Source organism: Ictalurus punctatus, chromosome 24, assembly GCF_001660625.3.
Source record: "Ictalurus punctatus breed USDA103 chromosome 24, Coco_2.0, whole genome shotgun sequence".
Lineage (NCBI taxonomy): Eukaryota > Metazoa > Chordata > Actinopteri > Siluriformes > Ictaluridae > Ictalurus > Ictalurus punctatus.
Window position 1 is genome coordinate 16353174 of NC_030439.2, and position 19272 is coordinate 16372445.

General features: G+C 40.0%; 1 protein-coding gene across 2 annotated transcripts in view; it reads right to left on the bottom strand.

Moving 5' to 3' along the window:
- The window catches only part of snx13 (sorting nexin 13), a 32506-nt gene extending 13759 nt beyond the window's left edge, over nucleotides 1-18747 (bottom strand). The window contains exons 1-6 of one of the 2 annotated variants that reach the window (XM_053675516.1): nucleotides 18563-18747; nucleotides 3596-3708; nucleotides 3349-3451; nucleotides 2966-3055; nucleotides 1411-1532; nucleotides 684-805 (exon numbers count right to left, since the gene is read on the bottom strand). In XM_053675516.1, the coding sequence (XP_053531491.1) occupies nucleotides 684-805; nucleotides 1411-1532; nucleotides 2966-3055; nucleotides 3349-3451; nucleotides 3596-3708; nucleotides 18563-18574 (562 nt within the window). In that variant the 5' untranslated portion in view covers nucleotides 18575-18747. Of the gene's footprint in view, nucleotides 1-683; nucleotides 806-1410; nucleotides 1533-2965; nucleotides 3056-3348; nucleotides 3452-3595; nucleotides 3724-18562 lie in introns of those variants that run through there. The other variant, XM_017454598.3, reaches the window with a different exon arrangement.
- Between the last annotated feature and the right edge of the window lie 525 nt (nucleotides 18748-19272).

A 19272-nucleotide genomic window follows, 5' to 3' on the forward strand; every position in this document is an offset into this window, starting at 1 on the left:
CTGCACCACACACACACACACACACACACACACACACAAAATAATGGGCCATAATGTCTCCCCCGGTCTCTCTCCGTCTCCCTCAATCTTTCTAACCATCTCTCTCTCTCTCTCGGTCACGTTCGATCTCTCGCTCGCAGTCGTTCTCTTTCTGTCTTGTGTTCTCTTTGTTTCTTCTGCTCTTGCTCTGTCTGTCTCTGTCGCTCGTCCACTCTCGGTCTCGCTCTGTCTGTCTGTCATGTGTTTTCTCTCTCTCTGTCTTTCCTGTTAGAGTTCTATGTCTGTCTCTGTCTCGCTTTCATTTTGTCCATCTCTCTTTTCTTCCGTCAGTCCCTCTCTCTTTGTCCATCTCTCTCTCTCTTTCACTGTCTGTCTCTCTTGCTCTATCTCAGTCAGTCCTTCACTAATGTCCTTCACTAACACACACCTCTGTGCTAGAGTAATCTCAGAAAACAGAAAGCTCAGAAAATGGCTCCAGTTCTCAGTTCTCTAAAAGCAGCTCCAGGCAGCAGCAGTAAACAAGTTCATTCTTGCAGTTCATTTTATTAGCTAGAACTATTTGCTTGCAGCGAAACTGACCCCAAAACGCACAACATTCACACTAATCACTGCAGTGTTACTCATTCCTGTGAAGACACGTTTTAATTTAACTGGAAATAGACCTGCTGGTAACTGCGACTCACGTTGTTTGGGGTCCTCCCTCTCGTTCAGCCTCTCCTGGGCCTTTCTGAAAACACGGAGATGAGTGGCGAAGTCGTCCACCAGTCTGGTGGTGAAATAAGGCTGCCAGTCCACCTCTTTGGACCTGGAAAAAGAAAAAAAAAAAAAAAACAACAAGAACAGAACAAAGCATCATGGTCATTCTGGGTAGTGTTTTACCACAACGGAAGCAGCAGAATTCACAGAATATCAAAAAACTTTCATTAAAAAAATATTATATATATATGAAAAATATCTTTTGACGCAAGCTCCACCCACTAACCAATTATTCACATGTCGAATGTGTACGACACGCCCACTCCTGTGCATTCTGATTAACCTTTACAAATTTGGGAATAAATCTTGTAATTAAACCCAATAACCTGTATTTAGTTCAAGGTTCCTGAGCGTGTAGCGCGATTATTAACATTATTTGAAAAATTTTCTTCTTATCATCATTGTTTAGTATACTCGATATATACTTATTGATACTGATGTGCCAACGATCAAATTCAGGAAACGAATCAGTGACATTCGCACACGCTTGTTTTCAGACTTGGCCGTGCACGGTTTTATTAAACGAGAGCCAACATCTCCAACTTCTCTCAAGCGGCGAAGGACACGGAGATTTAAACTCGCTGAAAACATGATCCGGCTCAAAAATTCCTGTAACCGGAGAGAGAAGATAAGGGCCGAGAAGCGGAGGAGTACCGCGTGGAGAACTGCACCAGAGCGTTCTGCACCGTCTGTCTGATCTCCAGCAGGAAGGACTCGTCCTCGCTCAGCGTGTAATACCAGTACTGGATGTAGTCCCTCAGAGCAAACTGAATCACCTGCAGGACGACAGAGCAGGATGCAAAGAAACGGTAAGGTGCACTGACAAAAGCGAGCTGTGTTTACACGTGGATTTGAAATCTGAGAAGAACACACATAGATCTTCAGAAGTAAACTGCTGAGGCAGAACCACATTTCTGTATGATAGAACAAGGTGGATAACAGTAGAATAATCGGTGTGGAAAACATTAATCCTGAATTTTTAAAAGTCACTCGCAGCTTTGACACGTTGTTTCTCCCTTTTGCCTTCTGTAAACTCGCCATGCTTCAGGTGGTGTGTGCGTGTGTGTGTGTGTGTGTGGTCATGTGGTACACCTTCGACGCACATAGGTCACAGTGAATAAGGAGGAATAGTGTGGCATTATGCCGAGTCGACGTTGTTCTCCATTCTAACGAAATGTTACATCTCCTGAATGTACACAACCGGTCCAAAGTTTACACACACATTCTTTATTTTTACCTCCACATTTTATTATAATAATAATAATAATAATAATAATAATAATAATAATAATAATAATAATAATAATAAAGTCATCAAAACGCTGGAGTAACACAAATGGAGATATGGGAATTATGCTTTGATAAAAAAAATCCAAAATGAATCAAAATAATTTAATATTTTAGCATGTTCAAAGTAGACAATTTTTTGCATAGACTTTCCAGAAATGTACTCCTGGCATTTTCTGGACAGATTCCTTGAGGAATTTCCCTGAGATGCTTTTTAAACCGCAATAAAGGAGTTCGCACCTAAGCCGGACTCTTATTCGGAATATTTAAACGGAGTCGTCCGTTTAAAAACATATATTTTCTTACATAAAATGTTAGTTGTCTAATGAAAGAAATGAATACATCGGCAGGATTATATTTCTGTCTACAACACTGATTTCAAACATTTAATCATGCACCTTCAGATCAAAAGCATTTTAAGATCATGAGAAACAGTTCAGTCGAGTGTCCACAAACTTTTGACCGGTGGTGTATGTGCAGTCCTGCATCGACAGACGTCTTGTATGTTTCAATCCACACAAGCGACCTGATTTGGGACGAATCTAAAGGGCATGAGTCTTATTGGAGAACAATAAACCTGCTGACACACGGCATCAAATTCACTCCACGTAATCTGCTCTCGGCATAACCCAGTTATTCAGACGTTACGCTAATCACGCACGATGCGCTGTCTCATAATCAGAAACAGGTTCTGAAACTAAACGTCATCAAAAAAAATGTGGGAGAAGCTACATTCATGGTCAAAACTGCTTTTACGGGCAGAAAATGAAGCGTCTGAACCATCAATTCAGCAAAACAGCATGTGACTTTTTTTTTTTTCTTCTTTTTCTGCTGTGTCATCACTCTGAATTATGGCAGGAGGTTGTGAAAGACCGGCTTCCACAAAATCACGACCCTGCACGGAGCATGCGCAGACGTTTACCTGTTGCAGAGGCTCATCGATGAAGTTGGATCCCGTCAGACGCCGGTCGATTTTGATGGGCTTCGTCTCCTGCTTCAGCTCCTCTAAAGTCTGTGGAAACCGAGAGAGAATGTTGGTGTCCTGGATTGCTTTCCCTGCTCGAACACAACACTCGTCACTTGAGCTGGGAACTTGCTTCAGGTGTGAAAACAAGGGAGTGCTTTAGGATCTATAGGGGAACGTGTAACTGACGGACAAAAATAAGCGCACGGGAAAACCTTTACACGAATAAAACAAGCGCTGATCTGTGAAAAACTGGTGTGACACAAATTAGAACCTGATCAATTTCTTTCTAGAGAAGTATGGACACTTGTGATTTTGTTGAGAAGTGATGCACTGTTTACCTTGGCTATGCCTGTTGGGGTGGGGGGCAGGTAGGAGTGCTCACATTTCTCTAGGTGTTTTTCGGAATTTGTCTTTCCAAATAAAAGCGTGACAGCGAAGCCCCTGAAGAGGAGAAAGGAGAAAATATATTTTTTTTTAAAAAGACGCATTATTACGGTAAACGGACCCAGGCGCAGGCCTGCAGGAGAAAGATAAGCTGTTTTACAGTCAGGGAGCGCAGCTGTGCTTGAAGACAGAGCCACTTACCCGCCAAGAAAACAGAAGATATAAAACGCCAAATAAAATATGGCAAAGGGTCCGAACGTGATGAGGAAAAGCAGGATTCCCAGGCCCCCCCATCCCCAGACTGACAGATTGGCCTGGAAAACAAACATACATATTGGATAAGGTTAATGACATTCCATCTTCATCCATTGCAAACAATGATAACTGCAGAAGCAGTCGATTGGTCACTCCTTGGATTGGAATTCCTTCAGAGGCAGGTGGGACTGGGATTTAATAAACAGTCTCACACTACTCACCTGTGAACCTTTCACACAGCTGAAGGATTATAGGCTCGGTCTACTAGCGGTTCAGCTCAGTGCCAAAACATACCAAGCATCTGATAACTTTTCTGCACTTTTCTGGCAAAAAGCTTCAGAAAGGTTAAAGGGTGCAGGTTGATCGGCTCCGTGTAATTCCGTGTGCTGAATTTCGGCAAAATTTTGGGCACCGTAACCATCCGAAGCAAGATATAGGTCACAGCCAAAAGCAGCTACGGCTGCATACAATTATTATTTAAGGGCCATTTTCTTTGCCTCGCAAGATTCCTACAGCGAACTGCCTGAGGTCAGGAGTGGGGAAGAGAGCGGGCGCTGAATTTGAACGTGGACTACAGAAGCTGTAAGCAGAGAAAATCCAATCCAGACATCCATCAGTTTCTCTGATCGCAGATGTACAGCTGACCGAGCACTTTTAGTTTTATTTTTAACCACTGCACAAGGCTGATTTAGAGAGAGAGAGCGCGAGAGAGAGAGAGAGAGAGAAGGAGAGGGGAAAAAACAAAAGAAAAAAGCAGAACCCTTTCCCTTATCCTAGGGCTTTAGAGAGGCTGCAAACCACACATGAAGTAAATAAGTAAATAAATAAACATTGAATGAATATTACTACTACTGTTACTACTAATCATAAAAATAATAAGAGCAGCACATTAAATTATATTTTAATAGACAGTATTAGGTGTAAATTATGGTGGAAATCCTGTCGCACTGCTGTCCAGAGCAAACAAATATCCTGATCATCATCATCATCATCATCATGATGTATCGAAAAAATGTCTTCAATTACACTGATGTATATTTATTTCCTTATCTCCCACCTGTACATCCATCCATCCATTTTCTCAACTGCTTATCCTTCACAGGGTCACGTGGAGCCTGGAGCCTATCCCAGGGAACTCAGGGTTCAAGACAGGGGACACCCTGAACAGGGTGCAGTCACACGTGCGTGCACACACGCGCACGCGCGCACTATAGACAATTTGGAAATGCCAAACAGCCTACAACACATGTCTTTGGACTGAGGGAGGAAAGTGGAGTATCCGGAGCAAACCCCTGAAACACGGGGAGAACATGCAAACTACACACACAGGGTGGAGGCGGGATTCAAACCCCCAACCCCGGAGGTTGCGAGACAAATGTACGAATCACTAAGCCACACGCATGCACCAGGAGGTTTTTCACGTGAGCCACGACTGACAAGAGAGAACCAGACCTATAATCAAGCAGCTGTCTATATCGTGTTATGTCAAAAGATTAATTTCTTCGGATTTTCTTTAAAGAAAAGAATTGTAATCCTGATCGTGTTACCGTTATTTTTAACAAAATGTGCCTTTGTTTTTTGCCGTAACGGATTACAGGTACCAGTTTTTTGTATCCCGATTACGTAACAGTTATAGTTACGGGGGGGGACAAAACAAAAAAGATTCTACTGCAAATAATTCCAAAGCGCATTACATGGTCTCATTCAGCCATTCTCACACACACACACCAGTGGTAGCAGAGCTGCCGTGCAAGGCGCTAACTTGCCATCGGGAGCAACTTGGGGTTCAGTGTCTTGCCCAAGGACACTTCGGCATGTGGAGTCACGTGGGCCAGGAATCGAACCGTCAGCACTACGATTAGTGGACAACCTGCTCTACCATCTGAGCCACAGCCACCAATGTGCACCAAGGAATAGTAAGAAAAAGTCAAAGTTCACCCAAATTAAGTCGGCGCAAAGCGAAAGTAAACAATACGCAAATGCTCCTTTCACATCGCGTGTCCTTCAGGCACCTCTGCAAACCTGTGGCTTTCCTCAGTAGATACGGACAGAATGCATTTCCTTAATAACTTAATGAGTTGTGTTCACTACACCACACACACACACACACACACACACACACACACACACACACACAACTCGTTAGTTCATTACTTTCTCTGCATCATGATACAACTGCGCAGTATACATAGAATTTCTACCAAAACAAAACAAAACAAAACAAAAAACAAAAAAACACCCCAAGCTACAAGTTGCTTTAGATATGAAAACAGGTTGTGTATGAGGTTGAGTTGTTCTGAATGATCAGATCTGGACTGCTTGTTCTGAATGGCTCAATAAAAAATTCATAAAAAGCCCAAAGCCCTGAGAGGGAGCATGTGCCCAGTCACCAGACTTCCTGTTTTTGTCAGTGCAGGAAAGCCGGCCTATAGCGTCACGACACACTCCTGACTTTCTTTCTTTCTCACACACACACACACACACACACACACACACCTTCAAGGTGAAGATTACACAAACTAGGCATACTGCTTTTTTTTCTTTTAAAAAAAGCCAACATGAAGCAACTCGCTTACAATTACAGCTTACGTCCTACCCCTTGAGTTTCCCCATGACAATCCGGGAACAAGTCACGGTCAGTAAATGAGGAGTTACACTCTTTAATAAAACCAGAAGGTTTAGGAGACACACAATATTCAAGGGCATCATTATTATTATTATTATTATTATTATTATTATTATTGTCCCCTCAGCGGCAGACTCTGACAAACTCACGGCTCAGTGACAGTGGTGTGATCTGAAATTTTTTTAATAAACCGATCCCTCAGAGAGCAGATCGATGTTAAATTTTACAAACGCAGAGATGTCGACACTCCTCACACTCGACCTTTCACTAGTTCTCTCCACCAAAACTGGATGTGCCCATGGATGAATCAGGCGTTTACGAGAATTTGAAATCCTTTAGAGACGCTCCTCTTTCACAACAGCTACGTTGTAAAGCTATTGTTAGTGAGAAAACTAAAGGCATTCAGAGAGCTAGGCTAGTGAGGCGCTCATAAGACCTGCCTCGAGCTCAACAGCACGCCATAAAGAACACTAAGTAAGCTAATCAAAGGTCAGATAAGACGCAGGCTTAGTGCCACAACAAGCGTGACTCAACAGGTCACATGGGTGCAGCATACCAAGAGCAAATGAGGGACCCAAAATAAAATAAATAAATGAATGAATAAATAAACCTTTTTCAATATTTGGTCTCGGACAAACACCAGAGGCGAGTGAAATGGCCATATACGAGTCTGGTGTGCAGTCTCACAGCTCCAGGGTTAGGATCTGCTCCCTTTGTCTTTGCAGATTCCTTCTGGGTTCCTCAGATTCCTCCCAAAATATAGCTGTAGGTGGGTTAGTGACTCTAGGTGTGAATGAGTATGCGAGTGCTCCAGATTCAAACACTATTCAGACGCGAGCGAAAACCAGACGTGTTAAAAACGATGTAGAAAACCACTAAGTGCCACAACAAGGAGAAACGACACGTTTGGTCACGTCTACTGTTTGACACACATGAATACCTGATTAGTCGAAACATAGAAACTTTGCGTTGAGTGGGCGGAGCTTAATCCTTCCTCAATCACATCATGAAAAGCTTGTTTCCTTAAGTCTCATTACGATCTATCCGTCGAATTCTTTTCTAGACCTTGTAAATTACACTTACTAGAGTGTAAACACATTTAAAGCATGTTTAACGTGATTTCTTTTCATATTGAGAACCAAAAATCTGTTTCCAGAAGACCTGCGTTCATAAAGAGTGAGCATTCGAGTGACTATATCCTTCCTGGCAGCTCAAACCAATCTGGCCATCTTCCTCCGATCTCGCTCGTCAGCAAGGTGTTTCCACCCACGGAACTGCTGCTCGCTCGCCGTTTTTTGTTTTCCGCACCATTCTGTGTAAACTCTAGAGACTGTTGTGTGTCAAAGTCCCGGGAGATCAGCAGTTTCTGAAATACTCAAACCAGCCCATGCCACGAGTAAAGTCACAGAGATCATAATTCTCCCCCCATTGTGATGGTTGATGTGAACATTGACTGAAGCGCTCAACCTGTATCTGCATGATTTACTGAATAAACGAGCAGGCATTCCTATTAAAGTGGACAGCAAGTGTTATGTATTAATAAAACAGTGATTCAGCTGATTTAAAAAAGCAAAGAAATTATATTTCAGCAAAAGTCTCTCGTGTGTAAGTGCCTTTACAGTGAAAAACAGTTTATTTTTAGTTTTGTTGGCAATTTCGCAAATATATATATATACACATTATATAAATAAATATATATATAAATAAATATAAAAACACACATTTAGGTTTTTGTATATTTTGGACAAACAACCCCAAATGGATTTTTGAAATTTTCTGTAAGCCCCAAACCTTTAAATTCCAGATTTCTAAATCACAAAATTTCATGATGTTGCTAATAAAAACCAAAAGGAATTCTCATTTTAATCGGCTCCGTCATCTACAAACGTCTCGCGTTAGCTTTTAAACCGTCTGTTACAAAACTGCTGCTCAATGATGACTTTAACCCCGGTTTCAAACAAATCCTCAAATCAAAGCTTCAAATCCGCACCCAAAAATAATCGATACGGATGTTCACGCCAGGCACGTTAGCGCAGGGTTCTCGTGGGAGGTTTTGTATAAAAGCATACCGCCTGTAGAGTAGGGGAAAAAACTAAAACGCCCGAGGTGGAAAAAAACCCATGGCTCGAGTTTGAACACTGAAGCTGATTATTCTAAACGGAAATGCTGTGTGTGGAAGCAGCATATTTCACATCCCTTCTGAAACACGTTAAACCAGTCGGCCCGCTCTCTGTACGTCAAGATTACAACTAGTAATGTTTACAAACAAAATCAGTGTCCTTCCTAGTTTCACTCAAGCACAAACAGCAGCTCAATCTACTGGTGCGGACATACAGTTCTCCACTACACCATGTGAGGTTGAGTTCAAGCAGAGTTGCGGAAGCCTCCAGTTCTCTTTTAAAGATTTCTGAGTGAGATCTCTTGCAATACAGATCATTTGAGGACACAAACAGAAAAGAGGTCACCTTATCGCTGGGAGATCGGGAGTTCGGATCCCGATGACGCACCAGACATCCGTTACCTGGGATCCAAGAGAACTGGCGAGAGTTTGTATTCTCTCTCCCGTGTCAATCACAGCGACACTAGCCAAGTACAAGCATCTAGAAGCTCATGTATGTGGAATAGGGCTGATAGTGTTTGGTGTTACGCTGCCCTGAGATGCAGCATGAGCAGCAGTTCCACACAAAGTGGCTCGCTGGCTTCATGTCCCTTAAAGAAATCACGTGTTCGTGTTCACCCTCGCTAGCGGATGGCTGTGGGATGATGAGAGAGGAACTGGCAGGTGAACAAATTGGAGAGGAGCTGGTGGGGGGTTGTTTTAAGAGTGGGTGGGAACGTATTAGGGAACAAACAGTTTTAAATTTCCAAGGTGCTTCAAAGCATGAAATATGGGCAGTAATTTAAAAAAAAAAAAAAGTCAATAAGTCAGTATTGTCTGAACATCAACAAGGATACGATATCAAGGATGTATGTCAGGATGGCTTAAAAGTCGCCTCTCGGCAAAAACAGTGCACAGAGTATAAAATGTATTATTATATATATATTTTTTAAGGGGTGGGTTTTAAAGAGAAACTTGTGAACATCGCTCATAACTCAAACATTATGCTATTATCTTTTATCTAGAGACCGTGAGACGAACGCGATGCAGGACCAACCCTGGCGGATTCCCCGATTTCAGCTGTCCCGATTAGATATTTCTGAGTTACAGATTGAACCATTTCATGTCAGGCCCGACTAGCAATAGACGCTGCATGTTTTCATTATCTCTCTCCAAGCACAGTTTGAATGGCCCTGAACGTACAGCTATTCACATATAAAGCTATTTATCAGCTAAATTCCCAAGCCGCTGCACACACTGCTCTATTCATCTCGTCTTCCCGGGCTCCATACAGAAAACACTCCACAAACTGCCGAGCAAGAGGCTTTATAGCGCAGTGCTCCTGAATTCTCAACTGTGTCCTCGAAAGGTGTAAATTCAATTACTTTTTCTGTAGCAGCCGCTGTAATTCAAAAGGCAGGCTTATATTAAAGCTGTAATACATTATCGTGTCTGTAGTAACATCGTACACAGGGATTTGTATAGTGGAAAATTCTAAACTGATCTTAGGGGTCTAATGATAGACTCTGCACACAATTCGGCACTGGCTTCAGAATTTCAATCAGTTTGATTCTCAAAAATTCTTAAAATTATGACTGAAAAGACGCATTTTTGTCTGTATAAACTAAATAAATCAAAAATGGCTATGAGGAGAGGTTTAATATCATAAACAAAATGTTCACCGTATCTTAAAAATAAATAAACAAATGTATAATTTCTCCCAACAATTTTATCGAAGAAACAAAGTCTCTGACCCGGGATCAACTGAAACAAAATGAGCTCGGAAGCAGCGCCCGAGGCATCATTTTACTCGGAGATAGAGCTCCAAAGTCGGCTAAAATGCCCAGACTCCTTGACCTCTAACTTGGGCACTGGTGAAAAGCTCTTTTAAAAGATTTTTTTATTTGTCATCTACATGTATATATAGTACATAATTTGCAGTGAAATGAAAACCTGGCCTACTCCACATTGTGCATTTAAATTACTAAATTAAAAAGCAGAAATAAATAAGAAAACAAGTATTTGTACAGGAATGTGCAAAAAAAAATGTATATATAAAATATGTAAGTATGTAACGTGTAGTAACAAATGCATAGTGCAGTGTGTGGAAGTTTCAATGGAGTGCAGAGTGATCGGAGAGTCTTTATGGAGTCCTAAGGGATCTGAATGGTGGACATATCTGTATTGAGGAGTCTGATGGCCTGCGGGGAAAAAGCTCCCCCTGTTCATTTGGGGTGGGGGGGGGGGGGGGGGGGGGTGTTGATGTTCTTGATGCAGTCCTTTAATGGCTATAACCTGACTGTGTAACAATATAACCTATAATGCATGTTGGTCGTTGTGATCCAGAGCTGTCAGTCACTTTCCATGAAATGCACCCAGTAGTGGCGTATGCTCTGAACAAAAGAGCTCGATCATGTGACCAGCGTGTGCATCGTAATGCATCATTACACCCCTAACTGCTCGTGCATGTATGTTTTCGGGTAAGGTCTGCGCTCAAACTCCTCCGTATTTTCACAAGTTTAGTGTATTGGCACAGTCGGCTGCGTTTCCGAGCGCGAGCTGCTGTCAAGGGAAAAATCTGCCTTTTTATTTTCACCAAACGTTCATGTATTAAAATCATCACACACGGTCATTAAAAACTCTGTCTTATGATGGTTTTTGATCTGTGAGAGAATAAATGTGGTACCGCATGCATTTCAGCATGTACCATGACGTGTCTGGCTACATTTCAAACCAGTGTATTTCAATTTCGAGTTGTTACTACCCGTACCCATGACCTCACCAGCTGATAAACTCCTCCTGTTGTGGGAAAGCGACACATTCACACTGGTGAAATACGAAGAGCTCGGGGGTGCTGAGCTGCACTGTTCAGTGAAGGAGTGCTATTTATAAAAAATAATAATAATTAAAAAAAAAAAAAAAAAAAAAAAAAAAAAAAAAAAAAAAACACCTTAGGGAATACAACGTACTTGTACATGTACTGTGCCTTTATTTCTGACAACACAGATTTACACTTTTATTGAATCAACCATGTAGCTGTGCAGCTGGACAGACTCGTTTCTCCTCTGATGCTTTGTCTGTGCTTATAAACTGGGTCAAACTGTGCTTATAACCTTTTCTATTTCCTGTCATTTGCGCGCTCGAACGTGGGGTTCACAGAAGCCAAATAAACATAAGAACAAAACTAATGAGAGTAGAGAGTCTGATATGGGACAACATGTACAAGTGATATGGGGAATTCATTTGATAAGGGTGTCACAGGTCTATCATTAGAGGACCTTCATCGCATAAGCGGACATGTAGAACACACGCTGTCTCACAGACTGTTATAGAATTTAACCAGAATTTGATTAGGATCCCGTCATACGACGTGAATCCTAAAACACAGAAAACTTTCCTTGCCGATTCAATCCAGGCTGAAGAAATCGCCGCAGCGATTGGGAAGTTCATATTCGAACACACACATGGGGCTACCGAGAGCTAAGTAACTGACAATCCTTTTACTATCCTTTACAATCAATGCAGAAATGAAGGCAAAATCAAACAAACTTTTTTGAAAAACGAAACTTTTCAAAAGCATCCCAGATTTTCTGCAGATTTGGGCCAAGCCGCGGCATCACGACGCGCATTCATTCGAAGCCCTCTTCGGTTCACGTGCGTCGAACACGAGTACGGCTAAAAAGTCTCGTTTACCGACAAACGGCGCGCGCAAAACAATTTCATGCAATTGCGATTTCGCCAGTTAGAGTACTTTTCTGCAAAAACGCACAAAAAAATAACAAACATAAAAAACACTCTACAAACTGCGTCACAAATATTTTCCACAAAATCAAACATCTCTGGCCGCAACAATCACCAAACAAAAACCTCTGCAACATCCTATAAAAGAGGTAACGCTGCAGTTTAAATTATGAGCACGTTAAAGTGATTTTTGACCTCGCATGCATGTAAATCTATTGTACGAGACCTTTAAAACAAAATTTCAAAACCATAATAGGTGCGCTTTAAAGGACACACCTCTCGCCACGACGGTTTTTTTCCCCTCGCACCCTTATATGTTTTTCTGACATCTGTTTAACACAGATCACATCACTGGTTCTTTTTTCCTCCTTTTAATCGGCAGAATCCAAACAACAGCCATTATTAGACATGGGTAATAATAGCGTCTGCCCCCCCCGCCTCCATGGGAAGACTGACACTTGCATTACTACTGTTAGTACCTATAAGCAGTAGTATCATGGAAATGATGCTTATGAGTCTGATTTATGAGCCAATCTATATTTCCTCAACAATCCCCCCCGAGTGATAAAGGGCCCATTATGGCATGAGAGAAAACCCATCAGCCCGTCCACTCAGCGGTTTATAGTGCATAGCTGATTAACTATGTAATGTGCACTGATTAGACAGTACACACAGGTCACGCTTACAGAGACGCCTCATAAGCTGATTACTTCCTCTGTGGACAATCAAGTCCTAACCTGTGTGTCACCAAGTCCCTCTCAAGCACCGGTCACATTTTCACCTTTTCGTTATGATACAAATATCAGAGCCATATATAATCTGATACTTTAATTATCAAAAAAGGTGCATAAAGTGTGTTTTTGCCAGTATTTTGGATCATGATGTGGTTCAGATGGCAAATAATGACCTTCACTAAGCTACCTGCATAAAAATAAGAAAGAGTCACTAACATGTTTATATAGCATGTATTTTAAAACTAAATAAACAAATAAAGCCAGCCCCATGCTCCCTGGGATAGGATCCAGGCACCTTGTGACCGTATAGGATAGCCCGGAGGAAACCTCCAAAATCACACACAGGGCGGAGGAGGCATTCGAACCCCGTCCCTGGAGGTGTGAGGCAAATGTGCTAACTGCTGAGGCAGATCTGCAACAAGCAATCGAAATTTATTAGTACAATAATGTTGACGATTTAAATAAAAATAAATATAAATAATCAGTTGTTAACAAAACTTTGTTGGATTGGCAGCGCTTATTTCGTTTATTTAGAAATCGGATAAATACAGAGAGTGGATGCATCACGACAGAAGACAGCTCGGTACAGCGAGTAATATTACGATACTAAAACCCGAAGTCAGAGGTTAAAAATAGCGCGCGTCACTCGCCGTTTCAGCGAGGTCCATTTTGAAATCGTTCGTCTATCGTTCGCTAAAACGTGCTGACGTTTACAAAAACGCAGACTTTACTTTCTCAAACTTTAATGTGAATCAGCAGACCATTTAACATTAGCGGTCTACTTTCACTCAAAAAAAATACAAATAAAATAAATCTTCGACACTGTTGAAGCTCACATGTTAATATGATAAAGATTAATACACAGGTCATTCCGGTGGGTTTTTCCTTTAACGAATGATCGGTTGTTTAAGGTGCTTGAGTAAAGATCGTTATCAGGGAAATCTGTGCCCTTTTATTCTTTATCCTCGTACTCTTTCGTTCTTTAAAAACAAAGGCTGCTTGATTCGAAGTAAATCTTCAACAAGCGTTCATATGTAAATATACAACGACGATCTTTTTCGGAAAATGTCTCCCCGTCTCCTCTACACTACCTGCCGAGACTAAGCCCTGACTGATAAGAAGATTAAGATGAGATGAGCTCTTTCAGCATCATTAATAAGTGCTCTATAAATACTTCGAGTGTTTCCAGGGCTTTGTGTAAAACAGGTGGGCCGGAGTTTACCTCCTTAGCACTAATGGAAAGCACTTAGCATGGCGCTCTGATAGGACAGGTGACTCATCAGTTTTCTGATCACAGCCCGGGCTGCAGATGAGGCCCTCTCGCTTTTATCCACTGTGTTACTGCGAGTGTTCACACGGCGAGAAGCTGAGCGAGTACAAAGGGCAATCCTGTGAGAAAAAGGGAAAAAAAAAGGAAAACCCTACAGTGTGTAGGAGTTTGGCTCAAACAGGCAACGTAAAGTGTTTTGAAGTACGGTTGCCAGATCTGTAGCTTTCCTGCCACAATGGGATACCTTTTTCCCCCTAGTCAAGTGGGTTTGAGTTTTATTTCTGCATATAAATCGTATACACTGGAATGACGTGTAATATAGATGAAATTAGTCCGCTCAGGATTTCGTGGAGTTTTATTTTTGTGATTGTTGTGGCCAAAAACGCTTGATTCTGCCGCTACTTTTTCAAAATTGACCATGCATTTTGGAGATTTTTTTTTTTTGTTTGTTTGTTTTTTTTTTTGCAGAAAGTTTTTTTTCTACTTGAATTGGTGAAATTGCAAAGGCACAGTCTTTCACAGTGATGTCTGTTGGTAAATGAGAGCTTTCAGCTGTAATTATGTTCGACGCACGGGAATTGAATGTGGCTTTGGCTGAATGAGTGTCTCCATGATGTCACAAGATGCGTCTTGGCCCGAATCTCCCATCAGTTACAAAAATTACAAGCTCCTCCGACTGTTGCGGAGTTTTCTTGATTTTTGCAGTCGGGAAATCCTGTAGTGACGAGTAATACAGCAGCACTACGACAGCGTGAGGCGAGAGCAAAATATACAATCAGTAAAAAAACACAGGGAAAAATGAGAGCTGGGCTTTTCTTAAAAAAATATATTCGGTTAATTATCTATATGATCTGTATTATATTAAACCACAATTTATTTATTTATACTGCAAACTTATAGAAAGTGACTATATAACTAGGGATAGTAAATATTATGATATAATATTGATATGATCTATTAAGGGCGAGCAATAGGACAAAAATATCACGATATCTCAAGACATTTCTAATGATATATAATAGAGTTATGCATCATGATATTGCCTACAGGTTTGCTAACAAACTGCCTGTTTATTTTTGTAATAGTTATATTTCATGTCTACAAAAATAAATTAGCACTGAAAAAAATTAATTGAAATATATGTAAATATTCAAATTTGTTTGAAAATGTAACATTGATTGAGCTGCTTCCAGACATCATCACAGTTGTTTAAATAAATAGATAGATAGATAGATAGATAGATAGATAGATAAATATTGTTAAATGCAGGATATCATAAAAAACTGTATTGTGACATCACGATATCGATCACGTTATATTGTCATTTCCCAGCTCTACGGTACATTTTTCACAATACGCTCTGGAGATTTTCTGACATAGTGTCACAATATCAAAAAGATTTGACGTTGACATTTTACACTGAACCTTTACGTTTTGATTTAAAATGTTCAGATTTCATCGGTGATTTCCTTTTTCCTATTTTTCAGCGCTCATTTATTTTCATGGACATTAAAATCAAACCATCATTCATTTATTGAATGCAACATATTTTTTCCACTGGCAGTCTGTTAGCAAACCTAAATTGCTCAACCCTACAAAAAAAAAAAAAAAAAAAACCCCACACAACACCCCAACCCACAAAACATACTGTGATAGAAACCCCCGAAACACATTTAAGCTATAAATACGCTGACATTTTAAAACCCTACTCTAGTTTGAAATGCTTTGACCTTTTCTTCATAAAATCTTGCCTATTTGAAGCATATTCATTTTCTTTAGTTCACGTTTTCACATTTGATCTTTGCAAATATTTGTTTTTATTCAAATTTATTTTTTAAAAAAAGGAAATAACAAGTGATCAGAGGAAAATAAAAAAGGATCATTTACAAAATCAAATCAGCAATGACTTCTTGTGAGTTATAACATAGCAGGAAACGGATATATTTTATTTATGTTATATATATATTTTATTATATATATATATATATATATATAATATTTTATTATATATATATATTTTATATATATATAAAAATATTATATATATATAATAAAATATTATATATATATAATATTTTTTATATATATAATATTTTATATATATATATATTATATATATATAATAAAATATTATATATATAATATTTTTATATATATAATATTTTATATATATATATATATATATATATATATATATATATATATATATATATATATATATATATATATATATATATATACACACACACACATACACACACACACACACACACACAAAAAGAAAGAGTTATGGATCAAAATGCATAAAGATTAAAGTTTTATACTCTCATTAGCCAAGTTGCCATCCACATTTTCCGCTGTTCTGTTATCGAGAAAGAAATCTGCCCTTGAGCCGGTTCCATCCATAACTTTGTTTATATCGCAAATTATCTACCTTTTGCGTCCCACGTCCTCAAATCTTTGTAAATAGAGAGAGTACTGAGACAATTCATTAAAATTGGCCACCTTACTCTCATTTTAATTTCACAAACAATTGTGCGAAATATCAGCAGACGACGTCAGAATGGAGCAGCTGCTCATCTGATAGGCCTACACGTAACTGCCCTTATGTGACTAAACCCACGGGTCTGGGAGAGACCACACGACAGGGCATTCTCGGAGGTATGTGTATATATGCTGTGTGCAGTTATTAAAGAAAATGAATGCGGCATAATTTCACATATTGACATACAGTTGGTCTTCGTTATAGTACCGTATCCAGTTCTGGGTGTTTCCTTTTTAACTTTATGAAAGTTTCAAGTGCAGTTAATTATTTGTCATGCTTTCCGTGCTAATAGATGACTGCTTGAAGCCATGAGCTGCGTCCCAAACTGCGTACTTACCTACTATATAGTAGGTAAATAAATACATGTATTTCTCCTTCTATACAGTATGCGAATACGCGGTTTCGGACGCGGCTTCGCTCTCTCTCGTTTGCCGTCAAACGGTTGAGCGCTGCCGTGTGTGTACGTGTCCTGTCGCAAAACGCGGTGAAAACTCCCACACGACGTTAATAGTGTGATTAAGGTGAGTACATGTCTGTAATACACGTCGAGAATGCGACTAAAATAGGAATACTCCACGTCTTAATTCCATCTGTGTTTACGTCGAGTATGACTTTAGTCGGATTAACATAATCAGAACCCGCCGTTTACATGCTAGTTTCTTAATCAGAGTATCGTCTCAATATCGGAATATTGTTGTCCGTGTAATCGTTCTGAGTGTTGACGTTTAACGGAGAGATGGAAAGATGGATGAAGTTGATGGAAAGTTAAATCCAGTTCCTTGTGCCTTCGCACTACAGCAAGAGAGCTGAGGAGGTTTCATCCATCAAACATGATCTTTATTTAACTCTCATACACTACGTTTACACGGACAACAATAATTCGATATTAACCCGATAAAGACGATACTCTGATTAACGCACTAGCACGTAAACAGCGATTTCTGATTACCTTAATCTGCCTAAAGTCATACTCGTAGTAATGACGTGTATGGCAGGTAATCACGTGTACCGTTAATCGCTCTATATTCTATAACGTGTAAAACAGGAACATGAAAGGAGTCTTCTAAAAGCAACTCATGTAAACACCTTAATCAGAATATTGTCTTATTCAGAATAAGGTCAATAATTAGATTACTGCTGTCCATGTAAACGTAGTCAGTGTTCATGAGAGGACAATGCAATCTCTCTGAAACTGAGGAATGTTTGTATTTGTGGTCAAGATGTGAAAGAAAAATGCTCTGTGTGTGTGTGTGTGTGTGTGTGTGTGTGTGTTTTGGGACGGATGCTGTACTGTAGTAAGCAAGTGCTGAGAAATGTACACTGGAAACACTGGGTGTGTTTGTTTAATTAATCATTAATCTCCTGCCAGGCTTTTCTAACATGATGCATGATGTTGTAGAGAGATAGCAAGCTAAATACAGATGCTAAATATGCAACCAAGCATAAAAACGCATTAAAATATATATATATATATATATATATATATATATATATATATATATATATATATATATATATATTTATATATATATATAATGCCTGGTGTTTAGTGTTTAACACTCCACACACCTTTAAAAAACACAACCGCAGCGTTTTCACCTGGAAGTCTAAGCTCCACTTTACTCCAAAATGTCACCAAAGAACGGTTTGTTTATTTCTCGGGCTAGCTAGCGATTAGCAAAGAGAAATAATCTTAACTAAATCTCCGAGCATTAACGCTGTAATCCGTGTTGGACACAGGCGCGTTGTATTTCCGTGCACTGCCCAGTGTTTACCTGTTAGCTAAGCTAGCTAGCTGGGAAAGCTATCATGGAGGCTAAATCCAACTAGCCAAGTGCTGTCACACAAACACCGCGGAAAACTAAACTTGTCTGGCCGACAGCGTTACCGCGCACTCACCTCTGCAAACATGGTGTGAGACGTCGAGGCAGAAGCCGCGCAGGTTAACCCCAGCACATTTTACCAGCTGTGTTACAGCGCTCTTACGGGGGTTTTCTGTTTTAATTTATTTTTTTAAAAACAAACAGGCTGCCAGACCCACTGCACTCTCCGAGGAGGCTCCATATTGCAAGGTTTACGTGCAGGATGCCCCGCCCACACGCCTAGGACGCGCCCTGATTGGTCGGAGTGACGTGACGCAACACACTCACCCGTGATTAGTGCAAAGGCATTCAGCTCATACTGACGTGAATAAAAAAAAAACAATAAAGATACAGCGGGTTTACACGTTTTCTGATAAATAAAATTTATATATATATATATATATATATATATATATATATATATATATATATATATATGTTGTTTTACACTTTAAATTTGTTAAGACTTTATTAAGTCAAAATAACTGCAACGCGTTTGTTGCTATGGAAGGTGATCAGCATTCCTTTGCCAGTACAGGACCAACACAAAACAACCAAGTGTTTTCAGGGGAAAGTAGCTAAGGCACTGTGTTCTCAAAAAGTCACCAGAGAACGCCATAGACTCATTTGCATATACGCTTATATCATCACCATCACTTGGACATCAAAACATGTTACATCCATCCATCCATTTCCTTTACCACTTATCATACAGGGTCGTAGGGAACCTGGAGCCTATCCAAGGGA